At 45.7% G+C, this 21124-nt stretch overlaps 2 protein-coding genes across 2 annotated transcripts in view; one reads left to right on the plus strand and one right to left on the minus strand.

The window, feature by feature from the left end:
• The window catches only part of pknox2 (pbx/knotted 1 homeobox 2), a 135789-nt gene that overhangs the window by 28828 nt on the left and 85837 nt on the right, over positions 1-21124 (minus strand). Inside the window, exon 5 of the mRNA XM_052047667.1 lies at positions 5956-6127. Coding sequence (XP_051903627.1) covers positions 5956-6127 — 172 coding nt within the window. The remainder of the gene's footprint in view (positions 1-5955; positions 6128-21124) is intronic.
• Positions 498-21124, plus strand: part of LOC127587804 (uncharacterized) — a 265695-nt gene continuing 245068 nt past the window's right edge. The window contains exon 1 of the mRNA XM_052046268.1: positions 498-2876. Within this exon, the coding sequence (XP_051902228.1) occupies positions 787-2118 (1332 nt within the window). The 5' untranslated portion in view covers positions 498-786 and the 3' untranslated portion in view covers positions 2119-2876. The remainder of the gene's footprint in view (positions 2877-21124) is intronic.

The following is a 21124-nucleotide window of genomic DNA, read 5'->3' on the forward strand; positions in this document are numbered from 1 at the left end:
AGCCAGGCCTGGAGGTGGGGCTCGTTGGCGAGCGCCTGGTGGCCGGGCCTACACCCATGGGGCCCGGCCGGGCTCAGCCCGAAGAGGCAACGTGGGTCCCCCTTCTCATGGTCTCACCACCCGTGGGAGGGGTCAAAGGGGTCGGGTGCAATGCGAGCTGGGCGGCAGCCAAAGGCGGGGACCCTGGCGGTCCGATCCTCGGCTGCAGAAGCTAGCTCTTGGGACATGGAATGTCACCTCTCTGGCAGGGAAGGAGCCCGAACTGGTGTGTGAGGCAGAGAAGTTCCGACTGGAAATAGTCGGAATTGCCTCCACACACAGCCTAGGTTCTGGTACCAGCCCTCTCGAGAGGGGTTGGACTCTCTTTCACTCTGGAGTTGCTCACGGTGAGAGGCGCAGAGCAGGTGTGGGCATACTTATTGCCCCCCGGCTCAGTGCCTGTACATTGGGGTTCACACCGGTGGACGAGAGGGTTTCATCCCTCCGCCTGCGGGTGGGGGGACGGGTCCTGACTGTTGTTTGTGCATATGCACCAAACAGCAGCTCAGCATACCCACCCTTTTTGGAGTCCTTGGAGGGTGTGCTGGAGAGTACTCCTGCTGGGGACTCCTTTGTTCTACTGGGGGACTTCAATGCTCACGTGGGCAATGACAGTGAGACCTGGAGGGGCGTGATTGGGAGGAACGGCCCCCCGATCAGAACTCGAGTGGTGTTTTGTTATTGGACTTCTGTGCTCGTCACGGATTGTCCATAACAAACACCTTGTTCAAACATAAGGGTGTCCATATGTGCACTTGGCACCAGGACACCCTAGGCCGCAGTTCGATGATCGACTTTGTAGTTGTATCATCGGATTTGCGGCCGCATGTTCTGGACACTCGGGTGAAGAGAGGGGCGGAGCTGTCAACTGATCACCACCTGGTGGTGAGTAGGCTCCAATGGTGGGGGAAGATGCCGGTCCGTCCTGGCAGACCCAAACGTATAGTGAGGGTTTGTTGGGAGCGTCTGGCGGAATCCCCTGTCAGAAGGAGTTTCAACTCCCACCTCCGACAGAGCTTTTCCCATGTTCCGGGGGAGACGGGGGACATTGAGTCCGAGTGGACCATGTTCCGTGCCTCTATTGTTGAGGCGGCCAATCTGAGTTGTGGCCGTAAGGTGGTTGGTGCCTGTCGTGGCGGCAATCCCCGTACTCGCTGGTGGACACCAGCAGTAAGGGATGCCGTCAAGCTGAAGAAGGAGTCCTATCGAGCCTTTATGGCCTGTGGGACCCCAGAGGCAGCTGACGGGTATCGACTGGCCAAGCGGACCGCGGCTTCGGTGTTCGCCGAGGCAAAAACCCGAGCGTGGGAAGAGTTCGGTGAGGCCATGGAAGCGGACTTCCGGACGGCTTCGAGGAAATTCTGGTCCACCATCCGACGTCTCAGGAGGGGGAAGCAGTGCACCACTAACACTGTGTACAGTGGGGATGGGGCGCTGCTGACTTCGACTCGGGACGTTGTGAACCGGTGGGCAGAGTACTTCGAAGACCTCCTCAACTCCACCAACACGCCTTCCTTGGAGAAAGCAGAGCCTGGGGACTCTGAGGTGGGCTCTCCTATCTCTGTGGTTGAAGTCACCGATGTGGTTAAAAAGCTCCTCGGTGGCAAGGCCCCAGGGGTGGATGAGATCCGCCCGGAGTTCCTCAAGGCTCTGGATGTTGTGGGGCTGTCCTGGTTGACACGCCTCTGCAACATCGCGTGGTCAACAGGGAGAGTGCCTCTGGATTGGCAGACCGGGGTGGTAGTCCCTCTTTTTAAAAAGGGGGACCGGACCGGAGGGTGTGTTCCAACTACAGAGGGATCACACTCCTCAGCCTCCCTGGTAAGGTCTATTCAGGGGTGCTGGAGAGGAGGGTCCGTCAGGAAGTCGAGCCTCCAATTGAGAAGGAGCAGTGTGGTTTTCGTCCCGGCCGTGGAACAGTGGACCAGCTCTACACCCTTAGCAGGGTCCTTGAGGGTATGTGGGAATTCGCCCAACCAGTCTACATGTGTTTTGTGGACTTGGAGAAGGCGTTTGACCGTGTCCCTCGGGGAGTTCTGTGGGGGATGCTTCGTGGGTATGGGGTACCGAACCCCCTGATACGGGCTGTTCGGTCACTATACCACCGATGTCAGAGTTTGGTTCGCATTGCCAGCAGTAAGTCGGAATCGTTTCCAGTGGGGGTAGGACTCAGCCAAGGCTGCCCTTTGTCGCAGATTCTGTTCATAACCTTTATGGACAGAATTTCTAGGCGCAGCCGAAGCGTTGAGGGGGTCAGTTTTGGGGGCCTCAGTATTACATCCCTGCTTTTTGCAGATGATGTGGTGCTGTTGGCTCCTTCAAACGGGGCTCTCCAACTCTCACTGGAGCGTTTCGCAGCCGAGTGTGAAGCGGTTGGGATGGAAATCAGCACCTCCAAATCTGAAACCATGGTCCTCGGTCGGAAAAGGGTGGAGTGCCCCCTCCGGGTCGGGGAGGAGATCTTACCCCAAGTGGAGGAGTTCAAGTATCTTGGGGTCTTGTTCACGAGTGGGGGTAGGAGGGAGCGGGAGATCGACAGGCGGATCGGTGCAGCGTCTGCTGTGATGCGGACGTTGTATCGGTCTGTCGTGGTGAAGAAGGAGCTGAGCCAAAGGGCGAAGCTCTCAATTTACCGGTCGATCTACGTCCCAACCCTCACCTATGGTCACGAGCTATGGGTCGTGACCGAAAGAACGAGATCCCGGATACAAGCGGCTGAAATGAGTTTTCTCCGCAGGGTGTCCGGGCTCTCCCTTAGAGATAAGGTGAGAAGCTCAGTCATCCGGGAGGGGCTCAGTCGAGCCGCTTCTCCTCCACATCGAGAGGAGCCAGATGAGGTGGCTTGGGCATCTGATTCGGATGCCTCCTGAGCGCCTCCCCGGTGAGGTGTACCGGTCATATCCCACCGGGAGGAGACCCAGGACACGCTGGAGAGACTATGTCACCCAGCTTGCCTGGGAACGACTCGGGATCCCCCGGGGAGAGCTGGAAGAAGTAGCTAGGGAGAGGGAAGTCTGGGCTTCCCTGCTAAAGCTGTTGCCCCCGCGACCCGGCCCCGGATAAGCGGTAGATGATGGATGGATGGAAAAAACCTTACACCCAAAGAGCAGGCAAAATCTAAATTGGAGAAAAAGACAAGTACTTTTATTTTTTTTACGTATAAAATCCACATTGTAAAGCTATCACAAGGTGGTCTTTGTGAGTATCATTAAATTGCAATTGTCATCATATTTAGGGTCTCCCAGAGCAAATTTGAGGAGACCATGGAATGAAGAAGAAAAGGCTGCTGTGGAAAAACACCTGGGGAGACTTATAAAAGGGTGTCAAGCAAGAACAATGCACTGACTGCAAAATGAAAGAGCCGCAGGCCTTGGGTCAAAGAACCTGTAAAGACGTAAAGAACTTCAAGAAAAGATCTGCTTCTCGAGTTCTTCATTTTTAAATTTAAATTTTCTTGCTGGAGTATTTTTTTTTCAATTCTTTTCTACTCTTCCTGAGCAGTGTTGTTAAAAATGTTCTACTTGAGGTGAGATTTAATGTTGACATGTACTTATAAAGTTTTACAATATATTTGATTTAGTTCCGTAAATTAATTGGCCAAAGCATGGGTCACTTTTATTGTAGTAGTAATTGTACAGCAATCAATCGGTTCAAGTTGTGATTGATATATAATGTATAAATGAGGAACTCTGCTTATCTTAAGTTGAAACTATCAAATTATTCATAAAACAGACTACTCACACTTTTTAAAATTAAAATACAAAATGTCTGCTGTGTAATTGCAGGTTAAGAGAGGAAAAACTCTGAAGGCCATACCAAAAGTTGATTTGTATGCTTAACTGCAACAAAACCAAAAAAGATAAGATATTTTAACCAAAGTCACAACAGGAGTGAGGACTTTGAATGTGCCCATTCAGAGTCCTCACTCCTGCTATGATTTCAGTTTCAAGTCTACTTTTTATTGCTCTGTTTTTTAAAGAAGTTGAAGTGGGGAAAGTAGTTGGGGTGACATCTAGTGTACAAATCTAAGACTAGTTCCTCTCTAAACCTATCAGAAAGGGTGGTCCTCACTCCCTATCTGGAGTTACCCGGACCTCACAAATATAGTCTTACAGGAATGTGTGTGTGTGTGTGCGTGCGTGCGTGCGTGCGTGCGTGCGTGCGTGCGTGCGTGCGTGCGTGCGTGTGTGTGTGTGTGTGTGGTTGGGGAGTACATGTGCCCTGGCACCTTATTTCAGGGCAAATACTAAGTATGGATTTTGACCAGCTGTTGTCTCTCCTCAACTCACTGTACAAGTGGAAAGTTCCAGTCGCTATTCAGCCGGAACTTATACACCTGATGCCAAATTACGGAGTCTCCACCCAGAGGCTTTTACCATCATAACTTGGAATATGACTCGCTGAAGGCTGGATTCAGTACTCCCCACTTTTACCCAGAACGTCCACTGTACATCAAGGGACAATAAAGCCCTGGACTTGCTGCATGCAACCACAAGAAATGTGTGTAGCAGTACGACCCTGCCCCCGTCAGGTTTATTGGACCACAACCTCATGTTGTTAACTTCTCAGCCACAACCTCATGTTGTTAACTTCTCAGCATGGTCTTGCAGTTCAAAGGCCTCTCATAACAACAAGCAAAGTGCTGCAGGATTGCTTTGAGTGCACAGGCTGGGATGTGCTTTGTGATCCACACTGGGACAAGATCAGAGTTGAAAAGGCTCAAGCGGCAACTCAAGTTCAGACCAAAATTGGCAAATGACTTAATAATAGTAAACTGGAGCTAAAACTCCAGCAGAATGAGGTGTGGAGGGGGATAAGAAAAATCACAGGTCTAAACATAAAAGATCATCAAACCTAGGTAGGCACTCTGGACACGGCTATTCAGTTTTCCAGATTCATTTCTGTACTCCTTGTTCATTCCCCACACCTTACCCAGACCCAACATCAAGTTTCCACGACTTCTTACGTCCTTCCGAGTGGACCAGTATTAGGGTCCTGAAGGTTGTCATCTATCTGGTGTCCTGAAGCAGACTCAAAATTGTCCATAGGTGTGAATATGAGTGTCATTGGTTGTTTCTCTACATATACAGTACATTATATTGCTAACATGATGAGCTAATGCAAAAATCTTGTGGATTGTGAAAGAATTCAACAGAGACCTCTTCTAACACATTTTTAAATGAATTTAGTTGAGGGTAAAAGTGGTGGATTAGTCCAGTATGTCCCCAGACCTTAAACCTATTAAGCATCCATGGAGCATCCACGAACGAAAGGTGGAGCACAAAGTCTCTATATATCCACCAGCTATGTAATAATGTCATGGAGGGGTAGAAAAGAATTCAAATGGAAACCGTTGAAGCACGAGTGAACTCCAAGCCCAAGAGCGGTCACACAGTTTTGGATAATAATGGTGGCTACACGGCATATTGATAGTGAACATTTTCACCGAGATACATTTTTATATCAGCATTTGCTGTACAAGCTATATGCTGCTTACCTTATATTATAACAAAGTCTAATTTCTTTTGTGTTGTCCCGTGAAAAGCTACAAGCAAATATTTACAACATGTAAGGAGTTTACTCACTATTGGGATACCATCATTCTTCAATACCTGTGCAAATTATTCCACCTGATGTGCTTGTTTGTGTTTTTAGTGAAGATAAATGGTGCAGCAGACATCAAATACAAAAAAGTCAAATTCAAAAGCCTTAGGGTGGGTGCAGGCAAAGAAAGAACATGCAAAGTACACAGTCCTAGCCGCTGTAAGGGTTTTATCAAACAAAAACATGTATTTGCATAGATGACCAGACTTGCAGCAGCCCGAGATTTACCACAAATCTTATAAACCAGCCCAGTACTTCATCTCAATGTTAATTATTCGCAGATACTGTATTTTGTCAAACCAAATAACTCACCAAGTTGTCCAGCTCTGAATCTTCACTGAAGAAAGGCTTATGATCCCGCTCCTGCTGGTGAACAAAGTTTTCAATGTCGACATCAAAGCTGGCAGACGTGATGCACTCAGATCCCTGTGTAGCCTGCTCACATTTCTCAAACAACAATGCCAGCAGGGGGAACAACGGATGTCTAGGGAAGAAGAAAATAAGAGGGCCCACCAAATCAGTGGTGTGCCATCAGGACTGTTTCCGCAGGCGCAAACACTGTCAGAAACACAGACCTACATTTACAACTTAGTGTATTTTCCGCAAAATAAGAAGCATCTAAAACCATTCAATTTTCTCAAAAGCAGACAATGTGGATGTAAACAAACAGTAGAAAAAAAAGCAAAAGCAGCCTTACAAACAAAAATAGTTAAATATTTATTCAACCTAAATCCATCCATTCATTTTCTGATCCGCTTTATCCTCACACAAGGGTGGCGGGGGGGGGGGGGGGGGGGTGCTGGAGCCTATCCCAGCTGTCTTCAGGCAGTAGGTGGGGGACACCCTCAACTGGTTGCATGCCAATCACAAGGCACACATAGACGAACATCCATTCACGCTCGCAATCACACCTAGGGACAATTCCATCCATCCATCTTCGACCATCTATCCGGGGCCGGGTCGCGGGGGCAGCAGCTTGAGTAGGGAAGCCCAGACTTCCCCCTCCCAAGCTACTTCTTCCAGCTCTCCCCGGGGGATCCCGAGGCGTTCCCAGGCCAGCTGGGTGACATAGTGTCCTGGGTCGTCCTCGGGGTCTCTTCCCGGTGGGACATGCCCGGAACACCTCACCAGGGAGGCGTTCAGGAGGCATCCGAATCAGATGCCCAAGCCACCTCATCTCCTCTTGTCTCCTCTTGAACTGTCTCCTCTTGAACGGAGAGCCCAGACACCCTTCGGAGAAAACACATTTCGGCCGCTTGTATCTGGGATCTCATTCTTTCGGTCACGACCCATAGCTCGTGACCATAGATGAGGGTTGGAACGTAGATAGTCTGGTAATTTTGAGAGCTTCGCCCTTTGGCTCAGGTCATCTTTACCACGACAGACCGATACAACGTCCGCATCACAGCACATGCTGCAATGATCCGGCTGTCGATCTGTCGCTCCCTCCTGCCCTCACTCATGAACAAGACCCCAAGATACTTAAACTCCTCCACTTGGGGCAAGATCTCTTCCCCGACCCAGAGGGGGCACTCCACCCGTTTCCGACTGAAGACCATCGTTTCAGATTTGAAGGTGTGGTAGTCCCTCTTTTTAAAAAGGGGGACCGGAGGGTGTGTTCCAACTCCAGAGGGATCACACTCCTCAGCCTCCCTGGTAAGGTCTATTCAGGGGTGCTGGAGAGGAGGGTCCGTCAGGAAGTCGAGCCTCAGATTGAGGAGGAGCAGTGTGGTTTTTGTCCCGGCCGTGGAACAGTGGACCAGCTCTCCACCCTTAGCAGGGTCCTTGAGGGTATGTGGGAATTCGCCCAACCAGTCTACATGTGTTTTGTGGACTTGGAGAAGGCGTTTGACCGTGTCGCTCGGGGAGTTCTGTGGGGGGTGCTTCGTGGGTATGGGGTACCGAGCCCCCTGATACGGGCTGTTCGGTCACTATACCACCGATGTCAGAGTTTGGTTCGCATTGCCGGCAGTAAGTCGGAATCTTTTCCAGTGGGGGTAGGACTCCGCCAAGGCTGCCCTTTGTCGCCGATTCTGTTCATAACCTTTATGGACAGAATTTCTAGGCGCAGCCGAAGCGTTGAGGGGGTCCGTTTTGGGGGACTCAGTATTACATCCCTGCTTTTTGCAGATGATGTGGTGCTGTTGGCTCCTTCAAATGGGGCTCTCCAACTCTCACTGGAGCGTTTCGCAGCCGAGTGTGAAGCGGTTGGGATGAAAATCAGCACCTCCAAATCTGAAACCATGGTCCTCAGTCGGAAAAGGGTGGAGTGCCCCCTCCGGGTCGGGGAGGAGATCTAGTTCAAGTATCTTGGGGTCTTGTTCACGAGTGGGGGTAGGAGGGTGCGGGAGATCGACAGGCGGATCGGTGCAGCGTCTGCTGTGATGCGAACGTTGTATCGGTCTGTCGTGGTGAAGAAGGAGCTGAGCCAAAGGGCGAAGCTCTCAAATTACCGGTCGATTTACGTCCCAACCCTCACCTATGGTCACGGGCTATGGGTCGTGACCGAAAGAACGAGATCCCGGATACAAGCGGCTGAAATGAGTTTTCTCCGCAGGGTGTCCGGGCTCTCCCTTAGAGATAAGGTGAGAAGCTCAGTCATCCGGGAGGGGCTCAGAGTCGAGCCGCTTCTCCTCCACATCGAGAGGAGCCAGATGAGGTGGCTTGGGCATCTGATTCGGATGCCTCCTGAGCGCCTCCCCGGTGAGGTGTTCCGGTCATGTCCCACCGGGAGGAGAACCCGAGGAAGACCCAGGACACGCTGGAGAGACTATGTCACCCAGCTTGCCTGGGAACGACTCGGGATCCCCCGGGGAGAGCTGGAAGAAGTAGCTAGGGAGAGGGAAGTCTGGGCTTCCCTGCTAAAGCTGTTGCCCCCGCGACCCGGCCCCGGATAAGCGGTAGATGATGGATGGATGGATGGATGGACAACATCCAAGGACTCCAAAAAGGGTGGTCTACCGGTGTGAACCCCAATGTACAGGCACTGAGCCGGGGGGCAATGAGTATGCCCACACCTGCTCTGTGCCTCTCACCGTGGGCAAATCCAGAGTGGAAGAGAGTCCAACCCCTCTCGAGAGAATTGGTACCAGAACCCAGGCTGTGTGTGGAGGTAAATCCGACTATATCCAGTCGGAACTTTTCTACCTCGCACACCAGCTCGGGCTCCTTCCCTGCAAGAGAGGTGACATTCCATGTCCCTAGAGCTAGCTTCTGCAGCCGAGGATCGGACAGCCAGGGTCCCCGCCTTTGGCTGCCGCCCAGCTCACACTGCACTCCCCCCCCCCCCCCCCTCCTCCCAAGGGTGGTGAGCCCATGAGAAGGGGAACCCACATTGCCTCTTAGGGTGCAGGCCCGGCCACCAGGTGCTCGACAACGAGCCCCACACCCAGGCCTGGCTCAGAGGGGGGCCCCAGTGACCCGCGTCCGGGCAAGGGAAACTGGATTCCATTTATTTTGTTCTTTATAAGGGGTTTTGGGGACAATTTAGAGTGTCCAATCAGCCTTGGAATGAGGGAGGAAGCTGGAGTACCTGCAGAAAACCCATGCAGGTATGAGAAGAACATGCAAACTCCACACAGTAAGCCTGGAGCTGGAATCGAACCCTGCACTTCTGTACTAAGGCTAACGCGCTAACCAGTCAGTCCACCACCGGGCCGCTCCCCCAAACTAAATCATTATGCATATTCATTCAGAACACTGTGTTGTCTCGCAAAGAAACCCGCTTGCATGGCAAGGCCCCTCCTCAGACTAACCTGTGACTCTCATTTGCATCCTCTAATAGTCCTCTCTATTATACTCTAATCTGCCTGATCCCAAATTAATGTCACTCCTTCAGACAGACGTGGCCAGCATAGTAAGCAGGAGGGTTACATGCACAGTAAAGAGCCTCTGCCTTGTCTACTTGTGGAGGGTTGAATAAAAATTTGCCTGGTTATTACACAGGCACTCAGGACGATCTCAGCACAAAAAAATTTGGTTCCGGTGGTCTCCACTGTGCTCATCATGAGTCCCACCCCTTTGAAAAGTAAGCTTTTTATGGGTTTTCCTCATTACAATACATCTGTATTTATACAGTGCTTTTTGACAGCTGTTGCTGTAATTTGAGCACACATAAACCTAATTTTCATAATTTTACGGACGATTAGACTCACCTGTGGTTGAATTATTGTAATTTAATTTCATCATGCAGGAATATTTATTTTGAAAGGAATCTCAAGGTTTTCCACCTAATCTGTTGGGGGCGTATAATTGATATTTGCACATTAAATATTAAGAGCAGTGGTTCTTAACCTGGGTTCGACTGAGCCTCTGCCGTGGAGTTTAAGACCCCATGTCAATTAGTTATGACACGCCCGCTTGACCGTCACTGGCTGGAGGTGATCACATTACATTGCTCGTCCAATCAGTGCTGCGGGAAATTTAGCTTGATCAGTAGTCAACGCGTGACTGTCGTGATGTTATGGTGTGTGTGATATTTTTAGAATGTTGAGTAAAAAAAATAAAGTGGTCAGACGAATATGTACTTCGTTGATTCACATGCATCGCAGAACGTGATGGGACTCTGCATCCTATCTGCATGATTTGTCATGCTAAGTTGAGCAAATCTCATCTCGCACCGGCAAAACTGAAGGAACACTTCTTGAATTTTTATTTTTCAGTAATGATGGGTTCGATGAATGTGCCTATGAACTGGTTGGGTTCGAGACCTCTAATAAGGTTCAGAACCACTGATTTAGAGTAAATTAATTGCCTTTTCCAATTCATCTAAAAACAAAGAAAAATGACTAATAGTAGTCATTCTTCTTGTACTAGAAATACTGCTACTGGTCAGTCTAAAATGGTTCATTGATTTTCTGCACCAACTGTACAAACTGCCATCGTATTGTATTCTACCACTGATCACTTTAGCTTTACTTGATACTATGCACATTGTCTCACTTACATTACGAAATGTCCTTGCATACCTATTTGTCATGTCCTTGTTTACAATGATACTAATGCAGCGTGTTATACCGGAGACAAATTCCTTGTGTGTTCTACATAATTGGCCAATAAAGATGATTCTGATTCTGATATTAAGACAACAATTGTGCCAATTCCACACATTCAAAGTTTTAGGACAGATTGGTTTACTATAGTATTATGGGCCATTTAGGCTAGTTTATCACAACAGTGCCCGAACCAAGCGGTCATGGTCGACCGGTAGTGAACGGACTGGTCCCCACGTCGACCGCGAGGATGGGGGGGGGGGGGTAATAATATATACAGAAGTGGTCCTCAACTAGAAAGGCTGTAGGTTCACCTTTTTTTTTATAAGACCAAGGTCCGGTCCCATGCACGGCGGTCATGGGGAGCAGGGCTATCTGCCAATTTAGTAGTACCTTTCGACCAAATCTCTACTTTGTTGTTGCGGGTGTGTTATAGAAAGTTCATAAGAAGTAAGGTGAAACAATATTTTTTATCAATCTGGTAATAGAACCGTACAATCAGATTAAGGGTGTGATTTATAAATGATCAATTTTCTAAATCGTGACAAGGTATGAAGACTTTTTGTGGACAGATGCTACAAAGCAATGGGTAATTTGAGATACAAAAGGCCAGTGAAAGATGCAGTATGTGGCCAATGGAAGTCCTTGTGTTAAGATGAATCCTATACAGGATATATTATGGAAAAGTTACTTTTGAATCGAAGTCTTAACAGTTAGGTATTGAGAGTACATACGAATGAAGTGTGAATTCACACATACACATATTTAATGAGCTGCCTATTTCCCAAAATATGATTGTGAGCAAGCCGTTCGGACTTTTGCCAGCATTGATGATGGGCAGCATTTGTTTTTGGCAATGTGTCCCCAACATGCACCACATACACATGCATATTCACTTGACAAATGTAATTTTGCAAACATGCCACAGATATGCTTTCTAAGACACCTGTGAACCGTTTTAAATTGTGAGGAAAAAATGCATTTGTTTCTTTTCAGTAGGACATTCAAGATGAAAATGAACCAAGAGCATTCCTGGCTGTAAAAGAAATTTAAAACAATGTTACCCAAGCTTTATTGAGCCAAGTCACACATTTTACATAAAAGGGCACAAAAAGTGTGAATATTGAAATAATGACGATCTTGTGTCAATTTACCGTATTTTCTGCACTATGAGGTGCTTTGGATTATAAGGTGCACTCTCAATGAATGAACTTTTTAAAAACTGTTCTAATATATAGAATAGAAGCTACCATAATGGATGTGGTTGTGTTATGCATCCACTAGATGGTGATACACGAAACGAAATACAATACAATACAATACAATACAGCTTTATTGCAATAGAGCCTTCACAACCGCTGCAGCTGTAACAATGAGAACTGATGACAAACACAGACATGAAACAGATAAATACAAACGGTATTAAAAAAAATAAATAAATGGAAGACAAGAGTTATGAAGACAATTGATTCAAGAACAAGGCACACCAATCTCATGGCCTCACATCCACAAGGGGCTAAATATCCTTAGAAGGCTTGCTCAACTCAACTCAATTGTATTTATAGAGCAATTTCAAACAGCCATCCCTGCATACAAAGTGCTATACATGGAGCAATTTAACATATACAATAAACAGTAAAACAAATCGGCAATAAAGACAGTAGAAAGCACCAAACAGTAAAACCAAGAACAAATCTAAGTCATGTTGAGTCGAATCCCAAAGAATACAAGTGAGTTTTGAGGAGGGCTTTGAAGATGGGCAGCGAGGAGGCTTGCCGAATGTTCAGTGGGTGGTCATTCCAGAGAGAGGGACCAGCAACAGAAAAGGCTCGAGCCCCCCTGAGCCTCAGTTTAGTTCTTGGTACTTCTAACAAAGACTGGTCCACAGACCTGAGGCGGGGGTGTAGGGGCGGATGAGCTCAGAGAGGGAAGGTGGCGCAAGATCATTAAGAGATTTGAAAACAAATAAGAGGATCTTGAAAATGACTCTAAAATGTATGGGGAGCCAGTGAAGGGATGCAAGTGTATGAGTTATGTGCTCACTCTTACGAGTACCAGTCAAGAGGTGAGCAGCGGCATTCTGGACTAGCTGAAGGTGCTTAATGGAGGACTGGCTGACTCCAAAGTAAAGGGCATTGCGGTAATCGAGCCGGGATGTGACAAAGGCATGAATTACTGTCTCAAAGTGTTCATGAGAGAGGCGAGGTTTTATTTTGGCCAGCTGTATAAGGTGAAAGAAGCTGGATTTAACAACAGCACCAATTTGCCAATCAAGTTTGAAATCACTGTCCAGTTTAAGGCCCAAGTTGAGACTGCTGACTTAAGATAAGGAGACAGGGGGCCCAAGTCTACAGGATGGGATGTACAAGGGCCACTGGGACGCCTTTATTACCGATTCATCTTACTGTTTATTGTGTATGTTAAATCGCTCCATGTACAGCACTTTGTATGCAGCGATGGCTGTTTGAAAGTGCTCTATAAATACTGTTGACTTGACTTGACTTGACAAACAGTATCACCTCTGTCTTCTTTTCATTGAATTTCAAGAAATGTTGTGACATCCAGGTTTTGATTTCTTCTAGGCAGGATAGAAGTGGCCTGAATGAGAAGGTGTCTTTTTTGCTCAGTGGAACATTTATCTGGCAGTCATCTGCATAGCAGTGGAAGGGAATACCATGTTTCCTTAAGATGGAACCCAATGGGAGCAGATACAGCGAGAACAGCAGAGGCCCCAGAATTGAGCCGTGTGGAACACCACATGACTCAGAGCAGCCAAGGCTGACACAAAAGGTTCTGTCAGCTAAATAGGACCCAAAACACCCAAGAGCACAACCGCCAATGCCCACCAAGTGCTGCAAACGAGTCAGCAGAATACTGTGATCCACTGTATCAAATGCTGCAGTTAAGTCCAATAAAACTCGACACATTTGGTCTCCAGTGTCATTTGCCAGGAGGATGTCATTAGAAACGCGTAACAGGGCTGACTCTGTGCTATGCATCGTCTTGAAACCTGACTGGAAGACCTCCAAGATGTTATGTTCATCCAAGAAAATTTTCAACTGCATGTGCACCACTTTTTCCAGAATTTTTTAAATGAAAGGCAGTTTGGAAATGGGCGTGAAACTTGACAGCACATCTGGATCAAGACCAGGTTTCTTGATCAAGGGTTGGACCACAGCATGTTTAAATTATTGAGGTGGCCGTTGATGATATCCAAGACCGATGCACCAACACTAAGGAGAACCTCCTGAAAGAAATGCTTGCTTGTCTCCTTCCTTCGTTTAGTCAGTAGCTAACTAAGCTTCTGGAAATATCTTCGTTTCATAATGGTCGCGCAGAGCTCACAGAGTAATTGTCTGTTTCAGTGTGTGTTGGTGAATGCATGTGCCAATTAGTGTCGGGCAGAACCTTTTTTGGTTCCAATTGGTTCCTGCTAATAATCACCACTCAATGGCATAGGAAGACTAACAGGGAAAGAAATCAATGGGGAATACAGTATAAAAAGACAATTACACCATATGATGTATTGTATTGTATACGTAAGGTGCATCGGATTACACGGCGCATTGTTTTTTTTTAATCAAATCGAATGCTTTTAGATGTGCCTTATAGTGCGGGAACTACGGTACCGCACCTTCAATGAATGGCCTATTTGTAATTTTTTTAATATATTGCACGCAAGGGACTATGAGGCGCAATCTACAGTGCATCCACTAGATGGAGCTACAGGTACGTCTTTGTCCGTCTCCGTGCCTTCTCTTCTTCCGTTAGACTCAAGAGGCGTTCATGACCACCTCCAAAAAAAAAGGTTAATTAACAATTACTTCAATGAAACCACGATTATTGATAAAACAGTAATGCATCAAAATAGAAAATCACAAAATAAATTCGATAGCCCCCCGACAGAATTTATTTTGGCATTTACTTGAGCGTAGCGGCAACAGAACGATCAGATGTCAGTAAATTGGAGGAGACTGGAGTCTTAGTCGTGTTTGTTATTCATTCCTTGGTTGTGTACTGTATTCACAAACGAGGAAATCACAAAATAAATTCTGTAGTGGGGCTATAAAATTTATTTTGTGATTTCCTCGCTTGATTTTCTGTTTTGATGCATTATTTTCAGTTTTCGTAGTTTCATTGAAGGAATAGTTAATTTACGTTTTTCCAAGGCGGTCATGACCGACTCTCGAGTTGAACGGAAGAAGAGAAGGCAGCGAGATGGACAAATACGTACCTGTATTTCTTGAGACTGTGAAAACCATTAATAAAGCGTGTTTTAAAAAATAACACCACAACTCTTTTTTTCTGAGCTACAACAAAAATTTAATAAAGCAGCGACACAGTTCACTGAAACCAAAAGCAAGTTATAACATTGTAAGCATGTCTTCAGCAAGGAGCAATCTTGAGGTCGACACATATTACCGTAATGACTATACACAAGGCGCACCGGATTTTAAGGTGCACTTTTAAGAAAACGAAAGATTTTTCGGTGCGCCTTACAGTGTGGAAAATACGGTACTCACAAACTGACTGAGTTTGAAATCCAAGCTGGTTAATGGTACACTCATTTAAAACGCAGAAACTTGAAACCCTGACTTATTCCCTTGTCTGAACGGCAACAGATTTTTATAGTTTCTCGTCCCTTTTGGCATCTAATGGCATATCATTCTTCTGCATGCCATCATTCTGGTATGAACATTGAAGTTGCAATAATAAAAATAAATTTTCAGCCATATTAAGTGAAACAGATAATTTCCCATGGCACACTTCTGGTTTAAAATAATCTTAAATTAATCATGTGAAATTTCCCCAAAAAAGAGCGAACTGATCTTCAGCATAAATCTGGTGCCCTCACTTTCAAGACAGATACAGTAAACATGAAGAGCAGCGCTCGATATAAAAGGTGTGATCTGAAAATCTATCTTCAGATAAATGCATCTAAAAATGATCATATCTGTGATGGGCTGAGGGGAGTCACTGAGTTCTGGAGGCGGAAAGTGTGAGATGGAAAGTTTTGAACCAATGAAGGCGGGTGCACACTGAACGATGCGTCAGAACTTGCGAGAACTCAAGTAGTGCGCTGGTTTTGGCAAATACTTTTCATGAGCAGCTGAGACTTGGCCACTGGTTTTCCTGCAATTCAACATTTAAATCACATTTTCAGGGTATGGTGACATAACAGATGACAGCCAATCAAAATGTAGATATGCTTTCACACACGCTAAAAATACATTTCTGGGTTTTAAGTGAACAGGTCCCGGCCGGCCACCACCAAGCGCCAGAAATACACAATATACAGACACGTATATACCAACAGCACTAAATCAGATTCATAATTTCACATACAATATGACCCTGTCGATAAAATTGCAAAGCTTAGAGTAAAAATGTGTGCAAGAGGTATGGCCCAAGTATATGGCCGCCAGTAACTTAGTGCAGCCAAAATCTACATTTTAACTTCAATCCCTAAAACAGAAGAAAGGCAGCGGGGAACACCCTCTACCTTGCTCGCGTTCATTTTATTGTATTAAAATGTTACTGACCGCTGTCAACCTCAGTGTCAATTAAGTGATATTCACCAACCAAAACTATCATTCAGTTCGCCAAAGCTGACATAGTTTTTGTCAGATGATAATTCTGACCACTTTGGAATGGGGAAACATTTCTTCTTCAGGGTAGGCACAGTTACACATTACCCAGGTGTTGCCACTGTGTTGGACTCTCATGCTGCACAAACAAAATGTTTGTTTGTTTCCAAAAGTAAAATTCAGATTTTGGGCCTGTTAGAGCCATAAGGAAAATTTGGTTAAATTATAAATGCATCCTTTTGAATAATTAGAATTTAATAGATGTGTTTGGTTTATATTTGATATTTTATTTAGAACAAATTTATTAAGAACATCGAAGTATCTGGGCTCCATTGGTTGTCCTGTTTTTAGTCTGTTAAGTGGCTAGATTTATGTAAACATATTTAGGAAGACAGTAGGGCATGGAGCAACACCTTTTTTTGATCATACTTCGTGTTTGCTTATTTCGTACCTCGTGTTTGCTTATTTCATACTTTATGGGAACTGATTTCGTATTTCGTTTAAGTGTATTGTAGAAGTTTTATTAATCCATTTGATAAAGCCTTAAATTGTGTTCAAGAAAATAAAGCGATTCATTTTTTTTTGGATAAACGATGCCGGCCTAGTGTATTCCTTGTCGTCGCCGTGGAAAGGAAAAGCCCGTCGAAGAAAAGCACGAGTAAAAAACCTACATGCCTTGCTGACGTAGCGACAAAAGGATAGTAAGTAGCCGCTACAGGGCCTTTAAAAAAAACCCCCAAAAAACACTGATCAGTGGGTTGAATCTAAGTCGCCACAGCCTTAGCGATGCTCCTCAGAATGGGTGTGAATGAGCAGAAAACTGAACATACATTTTGTATGACCTCACAACATTGGAGCCGGTCAAAAACAAAACCATCACAATTTCAATTACCTTTACACAGGAAGTCAGAATTACTGCACTTTGCACATCACTGCCTGGCCATCATTCTCCAATGTGTGTTTGCCAGTCTCCTACAATACCTTTTCCAACCATCTTGAGCCCTTCAACACCCTCCACCCCAAACCCAACCCCCAGCCCCATCATGTCGGCAGCCATAAGCAGCAGGTTCTATCTGCAGTGCGACAGAGTGAAAATTGCTGGCTCGAGGATCATTACAAGGGCCATAAAACAGCGATTTACAGGACAGCCAGCAAGTGGAGTCAGCATGATCTCACACCCCCTGGCACTGCACTGTCCTGGGTCACCGAGGAAAAACCCAAAACAGAGAATCAGAGGTAAGTGTGGTAGATGATGACTTTAACATGAAGCCAAAGAATGTGGCAGCTCAAGCAGCTAAACCTATGGTCAGGGTAAGATGGAAGATGAAAAAATCTTTATATATTTCAAGGCAAGCATAACAGAGCCAATTAAACCTTCAGATCCAATTCTAACAAGTTATGTTTTTAATAGGTGGTCTTTGGAAGGCCATGGACATTCATGATTTCACAGTTCTGTGATGTATTCATGCAGTCCCTCGATGGCTTTATGCACTGCTTTCAAGTGCAAAAACTTTGCATCACTCTTTATGATCAGTTTGGAGCGTGTCCCGATTGACTTGAAAATTGGCTGAATCAGATCAAGAAGTTCCATACTCTACACCAGGGGCGTCAAACAGATTTTTTTACCGTGGGCCACATTGTAGTTACGGTTTCCCTGAGAGGGCCATTATGAATTTTGTGAAACCGTATAAATGTTTGATCATCTCCACATAGGACATAAACAGTGCACAACAATTGGGTGGATAACTACTTTTGAAATCAGAAGTCAAGCATAATGGTTTGTTCAGCCATTGTTTGCATTAATGTAATAAGTACGTAACAAGATAATCTGTAAAACTTGACATGCTTGACTTGATCTTGAGGGCCACACAAAATGATATGGTGGGCCAGATCTGGTTCCCGTCGTTTGAGTTTGACACCCATGTTCTACATTATTCATTTGTAAGTGATCAAATGGGATTGGATGGATTCACACATTAGCATTCTGTACTGCCCTCCGTCCAATTCCGCCCATGTGACTACTGCTGAACGTGGCTGAGCTTGGTTTAAATTATGTTGTGTCTGTCCATGTATTTTGAGGAAGGCAGGGGATGACATGCTGTATGTTATTTTATTTTTTGCATGAAACAGTTAAAGCTCACCAAGGTTAAGAGCTTCAAAAAATCTTAATTGTTTTACCACCAAAATATGTGTAATCTACCAAAGACAAATACTAAGGTGAGAACACAGAGCAGGGCATGAAAGCAGGTTCTACTCAAAACAACACCCTTATCAAGTCCACCAAAGGGGTCCGGAAAAAAAGGACAGTGGGATTTCATGGTATGTGTTGATGTGACACTGCAGAGTGAGCAAACTGGACATCTCTCTCTCTTTCTTTCCATAATGTTTCCAACATAAAGACCGTATCCCACTGAGTTAACATGAGCTAACATTTGCGAATGTTGCATTCTCGACAGGGTTTGTCTGGATTAATTCAAGGTCGCATATGCTCACTAAACAGTCCCCCGATGTTCCCGTTGCATGTAAGATTATATGTGAGGGATTGGGACACATATCATGAACATGAATACCGGTACACACACACAGACACTGAAAAGAACCTGAGAGACTATCCAAACAAACCCTCATATTTTTCAGTTTTTCTGTTTAACCTGCCTTTCTCAATTCCTCTCGTTGTGTTGTTGTTTTATTATGTATTTCTTTTTGAAATTAGGATTATTAGAATTCAGACTAGCAGCCCGGTCATCCAATGCATCACAATGCAGAGGTCGTGGGTTCAATCCTGGCTCGTGTTTCTCTGTGTGGAGTTTAAATGTTCTCCCGAGGCCTGCGTGGGTTTTCTCCGGGTACTCCGGTTTCTTTCCACTTTCCAAAAACATGCATGGAAGCCTGATTGAACACGCGAAATTGTCCCAAGCTGTGAGTGTGAGCGCGGATGGTTGTTCTTCTGTGTGTGCCCTGCGATTGGCTGGCAACCGGTTCAGGGTGTCCCCCGCCTACTGCCCGAAGACAGCTGGGATAGGTTCCAGCACCCCCCGCAATCCCTCTGAGAATAAAGCAGATCAGAAAACGGTTGCATGGATGGATGGAGTCCAGACTATAAGGCGCTACTTTTCCCCCCAAATTGTGTACCCCTGTTTATAATTGAATTTTTACTGACAAGCATCATTCTGTCAATAGATGTATCCATTCTTTTTACGTCTGACCAATTAATGATCAATCACGTCTCAGCGGACCAATGAAAGTGTCCAAATGCACTTTCATACACACGCCGGCACGGGGAGAACATGCAAACTCCACACAGAAAGGCCGGAGCTGGACTCGAACCCGGTACCTCTGCACTGTTAGGTCGATACGCTATCCACTGGATCACCGGGCTGCCCGGGCCTATTTTATTAGTGCCATAAATTCCCATTCAATTATATGATATTTCGATATGCTGCTGTTCACCTCTTGACTGGCACTCGTAAGAGGGAGCACATAACTCCTACTCTGGCATCCCTTCACTGGCTCCCCATACAATTTAGAGTTCTTTTTTAAGATGCTATTATTTGTTTTCAAATCTTTAAATGACCTCGTGCCACCTTACCTCTCTGAGCTCATCTGCCCCTACACAGGTCTCAGGTCTGTGGACCAGACATTATTAAAAGTATTAAGAACTAAGTGGAGGCTCAGAGGGGATCGAGCCTTTTCCGTTGCTGGTCCCTCTCTTTGGAATGACCTCCCAGTGAACATTCGGCAAGCCCCCTCACTGCCCATCTTTAAAACTCGCCTCAAAACTCATTTGTAGTCTTTGGCATTTACTGTTTGGTGCTGTCTACCGTCTTTGCTCTTGATTTATTGTTTTATTGTTGTATATATGCTAGTTGCTTCATGTACAGAACTTTGTATACAGTGATGGCTGTTTTAAAATGCTCTCTAAATATAGTTGAGATTTGATTTTTTCCATAACATACTACATCACGTAGCTTGTTTTCATCGCAGGTTTTGGAGAGGTGTGATACTGGTTTGGTCTGCCGTGTGCATGTCTGATGTTGCTCAACGTGGTCCAAGGAATGCTCAGGAAGTTCGTGTGAATGCTCAGACACATGGAAAATTTGAGGGACCACTGTCCTGACCCCTTGCCATTGAAAATGTGAGTGGCATTACCAAGTGTAAAATACGACAACGGGGAAATGAATAGCAGAAAAATAAACACAATACATCCAGTCACAGCACTAAAGGTTAGTAAACAGAACCAACACGACTAAATCATCCATGTGGCTACTGGTGGTCAACTCCTATCTTCTCTAATCCCGTCATGGCCTATTACGCTGACTGATGCAGTGCATGTCGTAGGCTGATCCCAAAGTTTCCAGGGTGAAGGCCACGATCAAACAAATGCGTGTAAAAGTAGTTGCTCTAAAGCAGTAGGTAGTTTCCTTCCCAAGTTTTTTAAGCATCACCAGGATATTTCAGTTTTGGAAGAGACAATAGCAATGCTTCTCTCGATGAAGAGCATACACACATCTCTTTGCCAGAACCAACTGTCATCACTTCAATGCTTCAAGTGTAACCTGAGAAATAAAAGACATGCTTTTTTTTAATAGTAATCCACTTATAAAAAAAAAAAGGCAATTCTCGTAATTAGTTTTTAAAAAAAGAAATAAAGAAAAGGAAACAACATTGAATCCCTGTGGGTGAAAAGAGACGTCCCAGGTGTCGGAGTCCGGTCCCCAAGGGCTGGGGTCCTGCATGTTTTCCATCCCTCCCTGCTGCAACACACCTGATTCAAATGAACAGGTTCAATGTCAGGCTTCCACAGAGCTTGCTGGTGATCTGATCATTTGAATCAGGTGTGTTGCAACAGGGAGACGTGGAAAACATGCAGGACAGCGGCCCTCCAGGATCTGAGTTTGTCAC

This window comes from Hippocampus zosterae, chromosome 16 (genome assembly GCF_025434085.1).
Source record: "Hippocampus zosterae strain Florida chromosome 16, ASM2543408v3, whole genome shotgun sequence".
Taxonomy (NCBI): domain Eukaryota; kingdom Metazoa; phylum Chordata; class Actinopteri; order Syngnathiformes; family Syngnathidae; genus Hippocampus; species Hippocampus zosterae.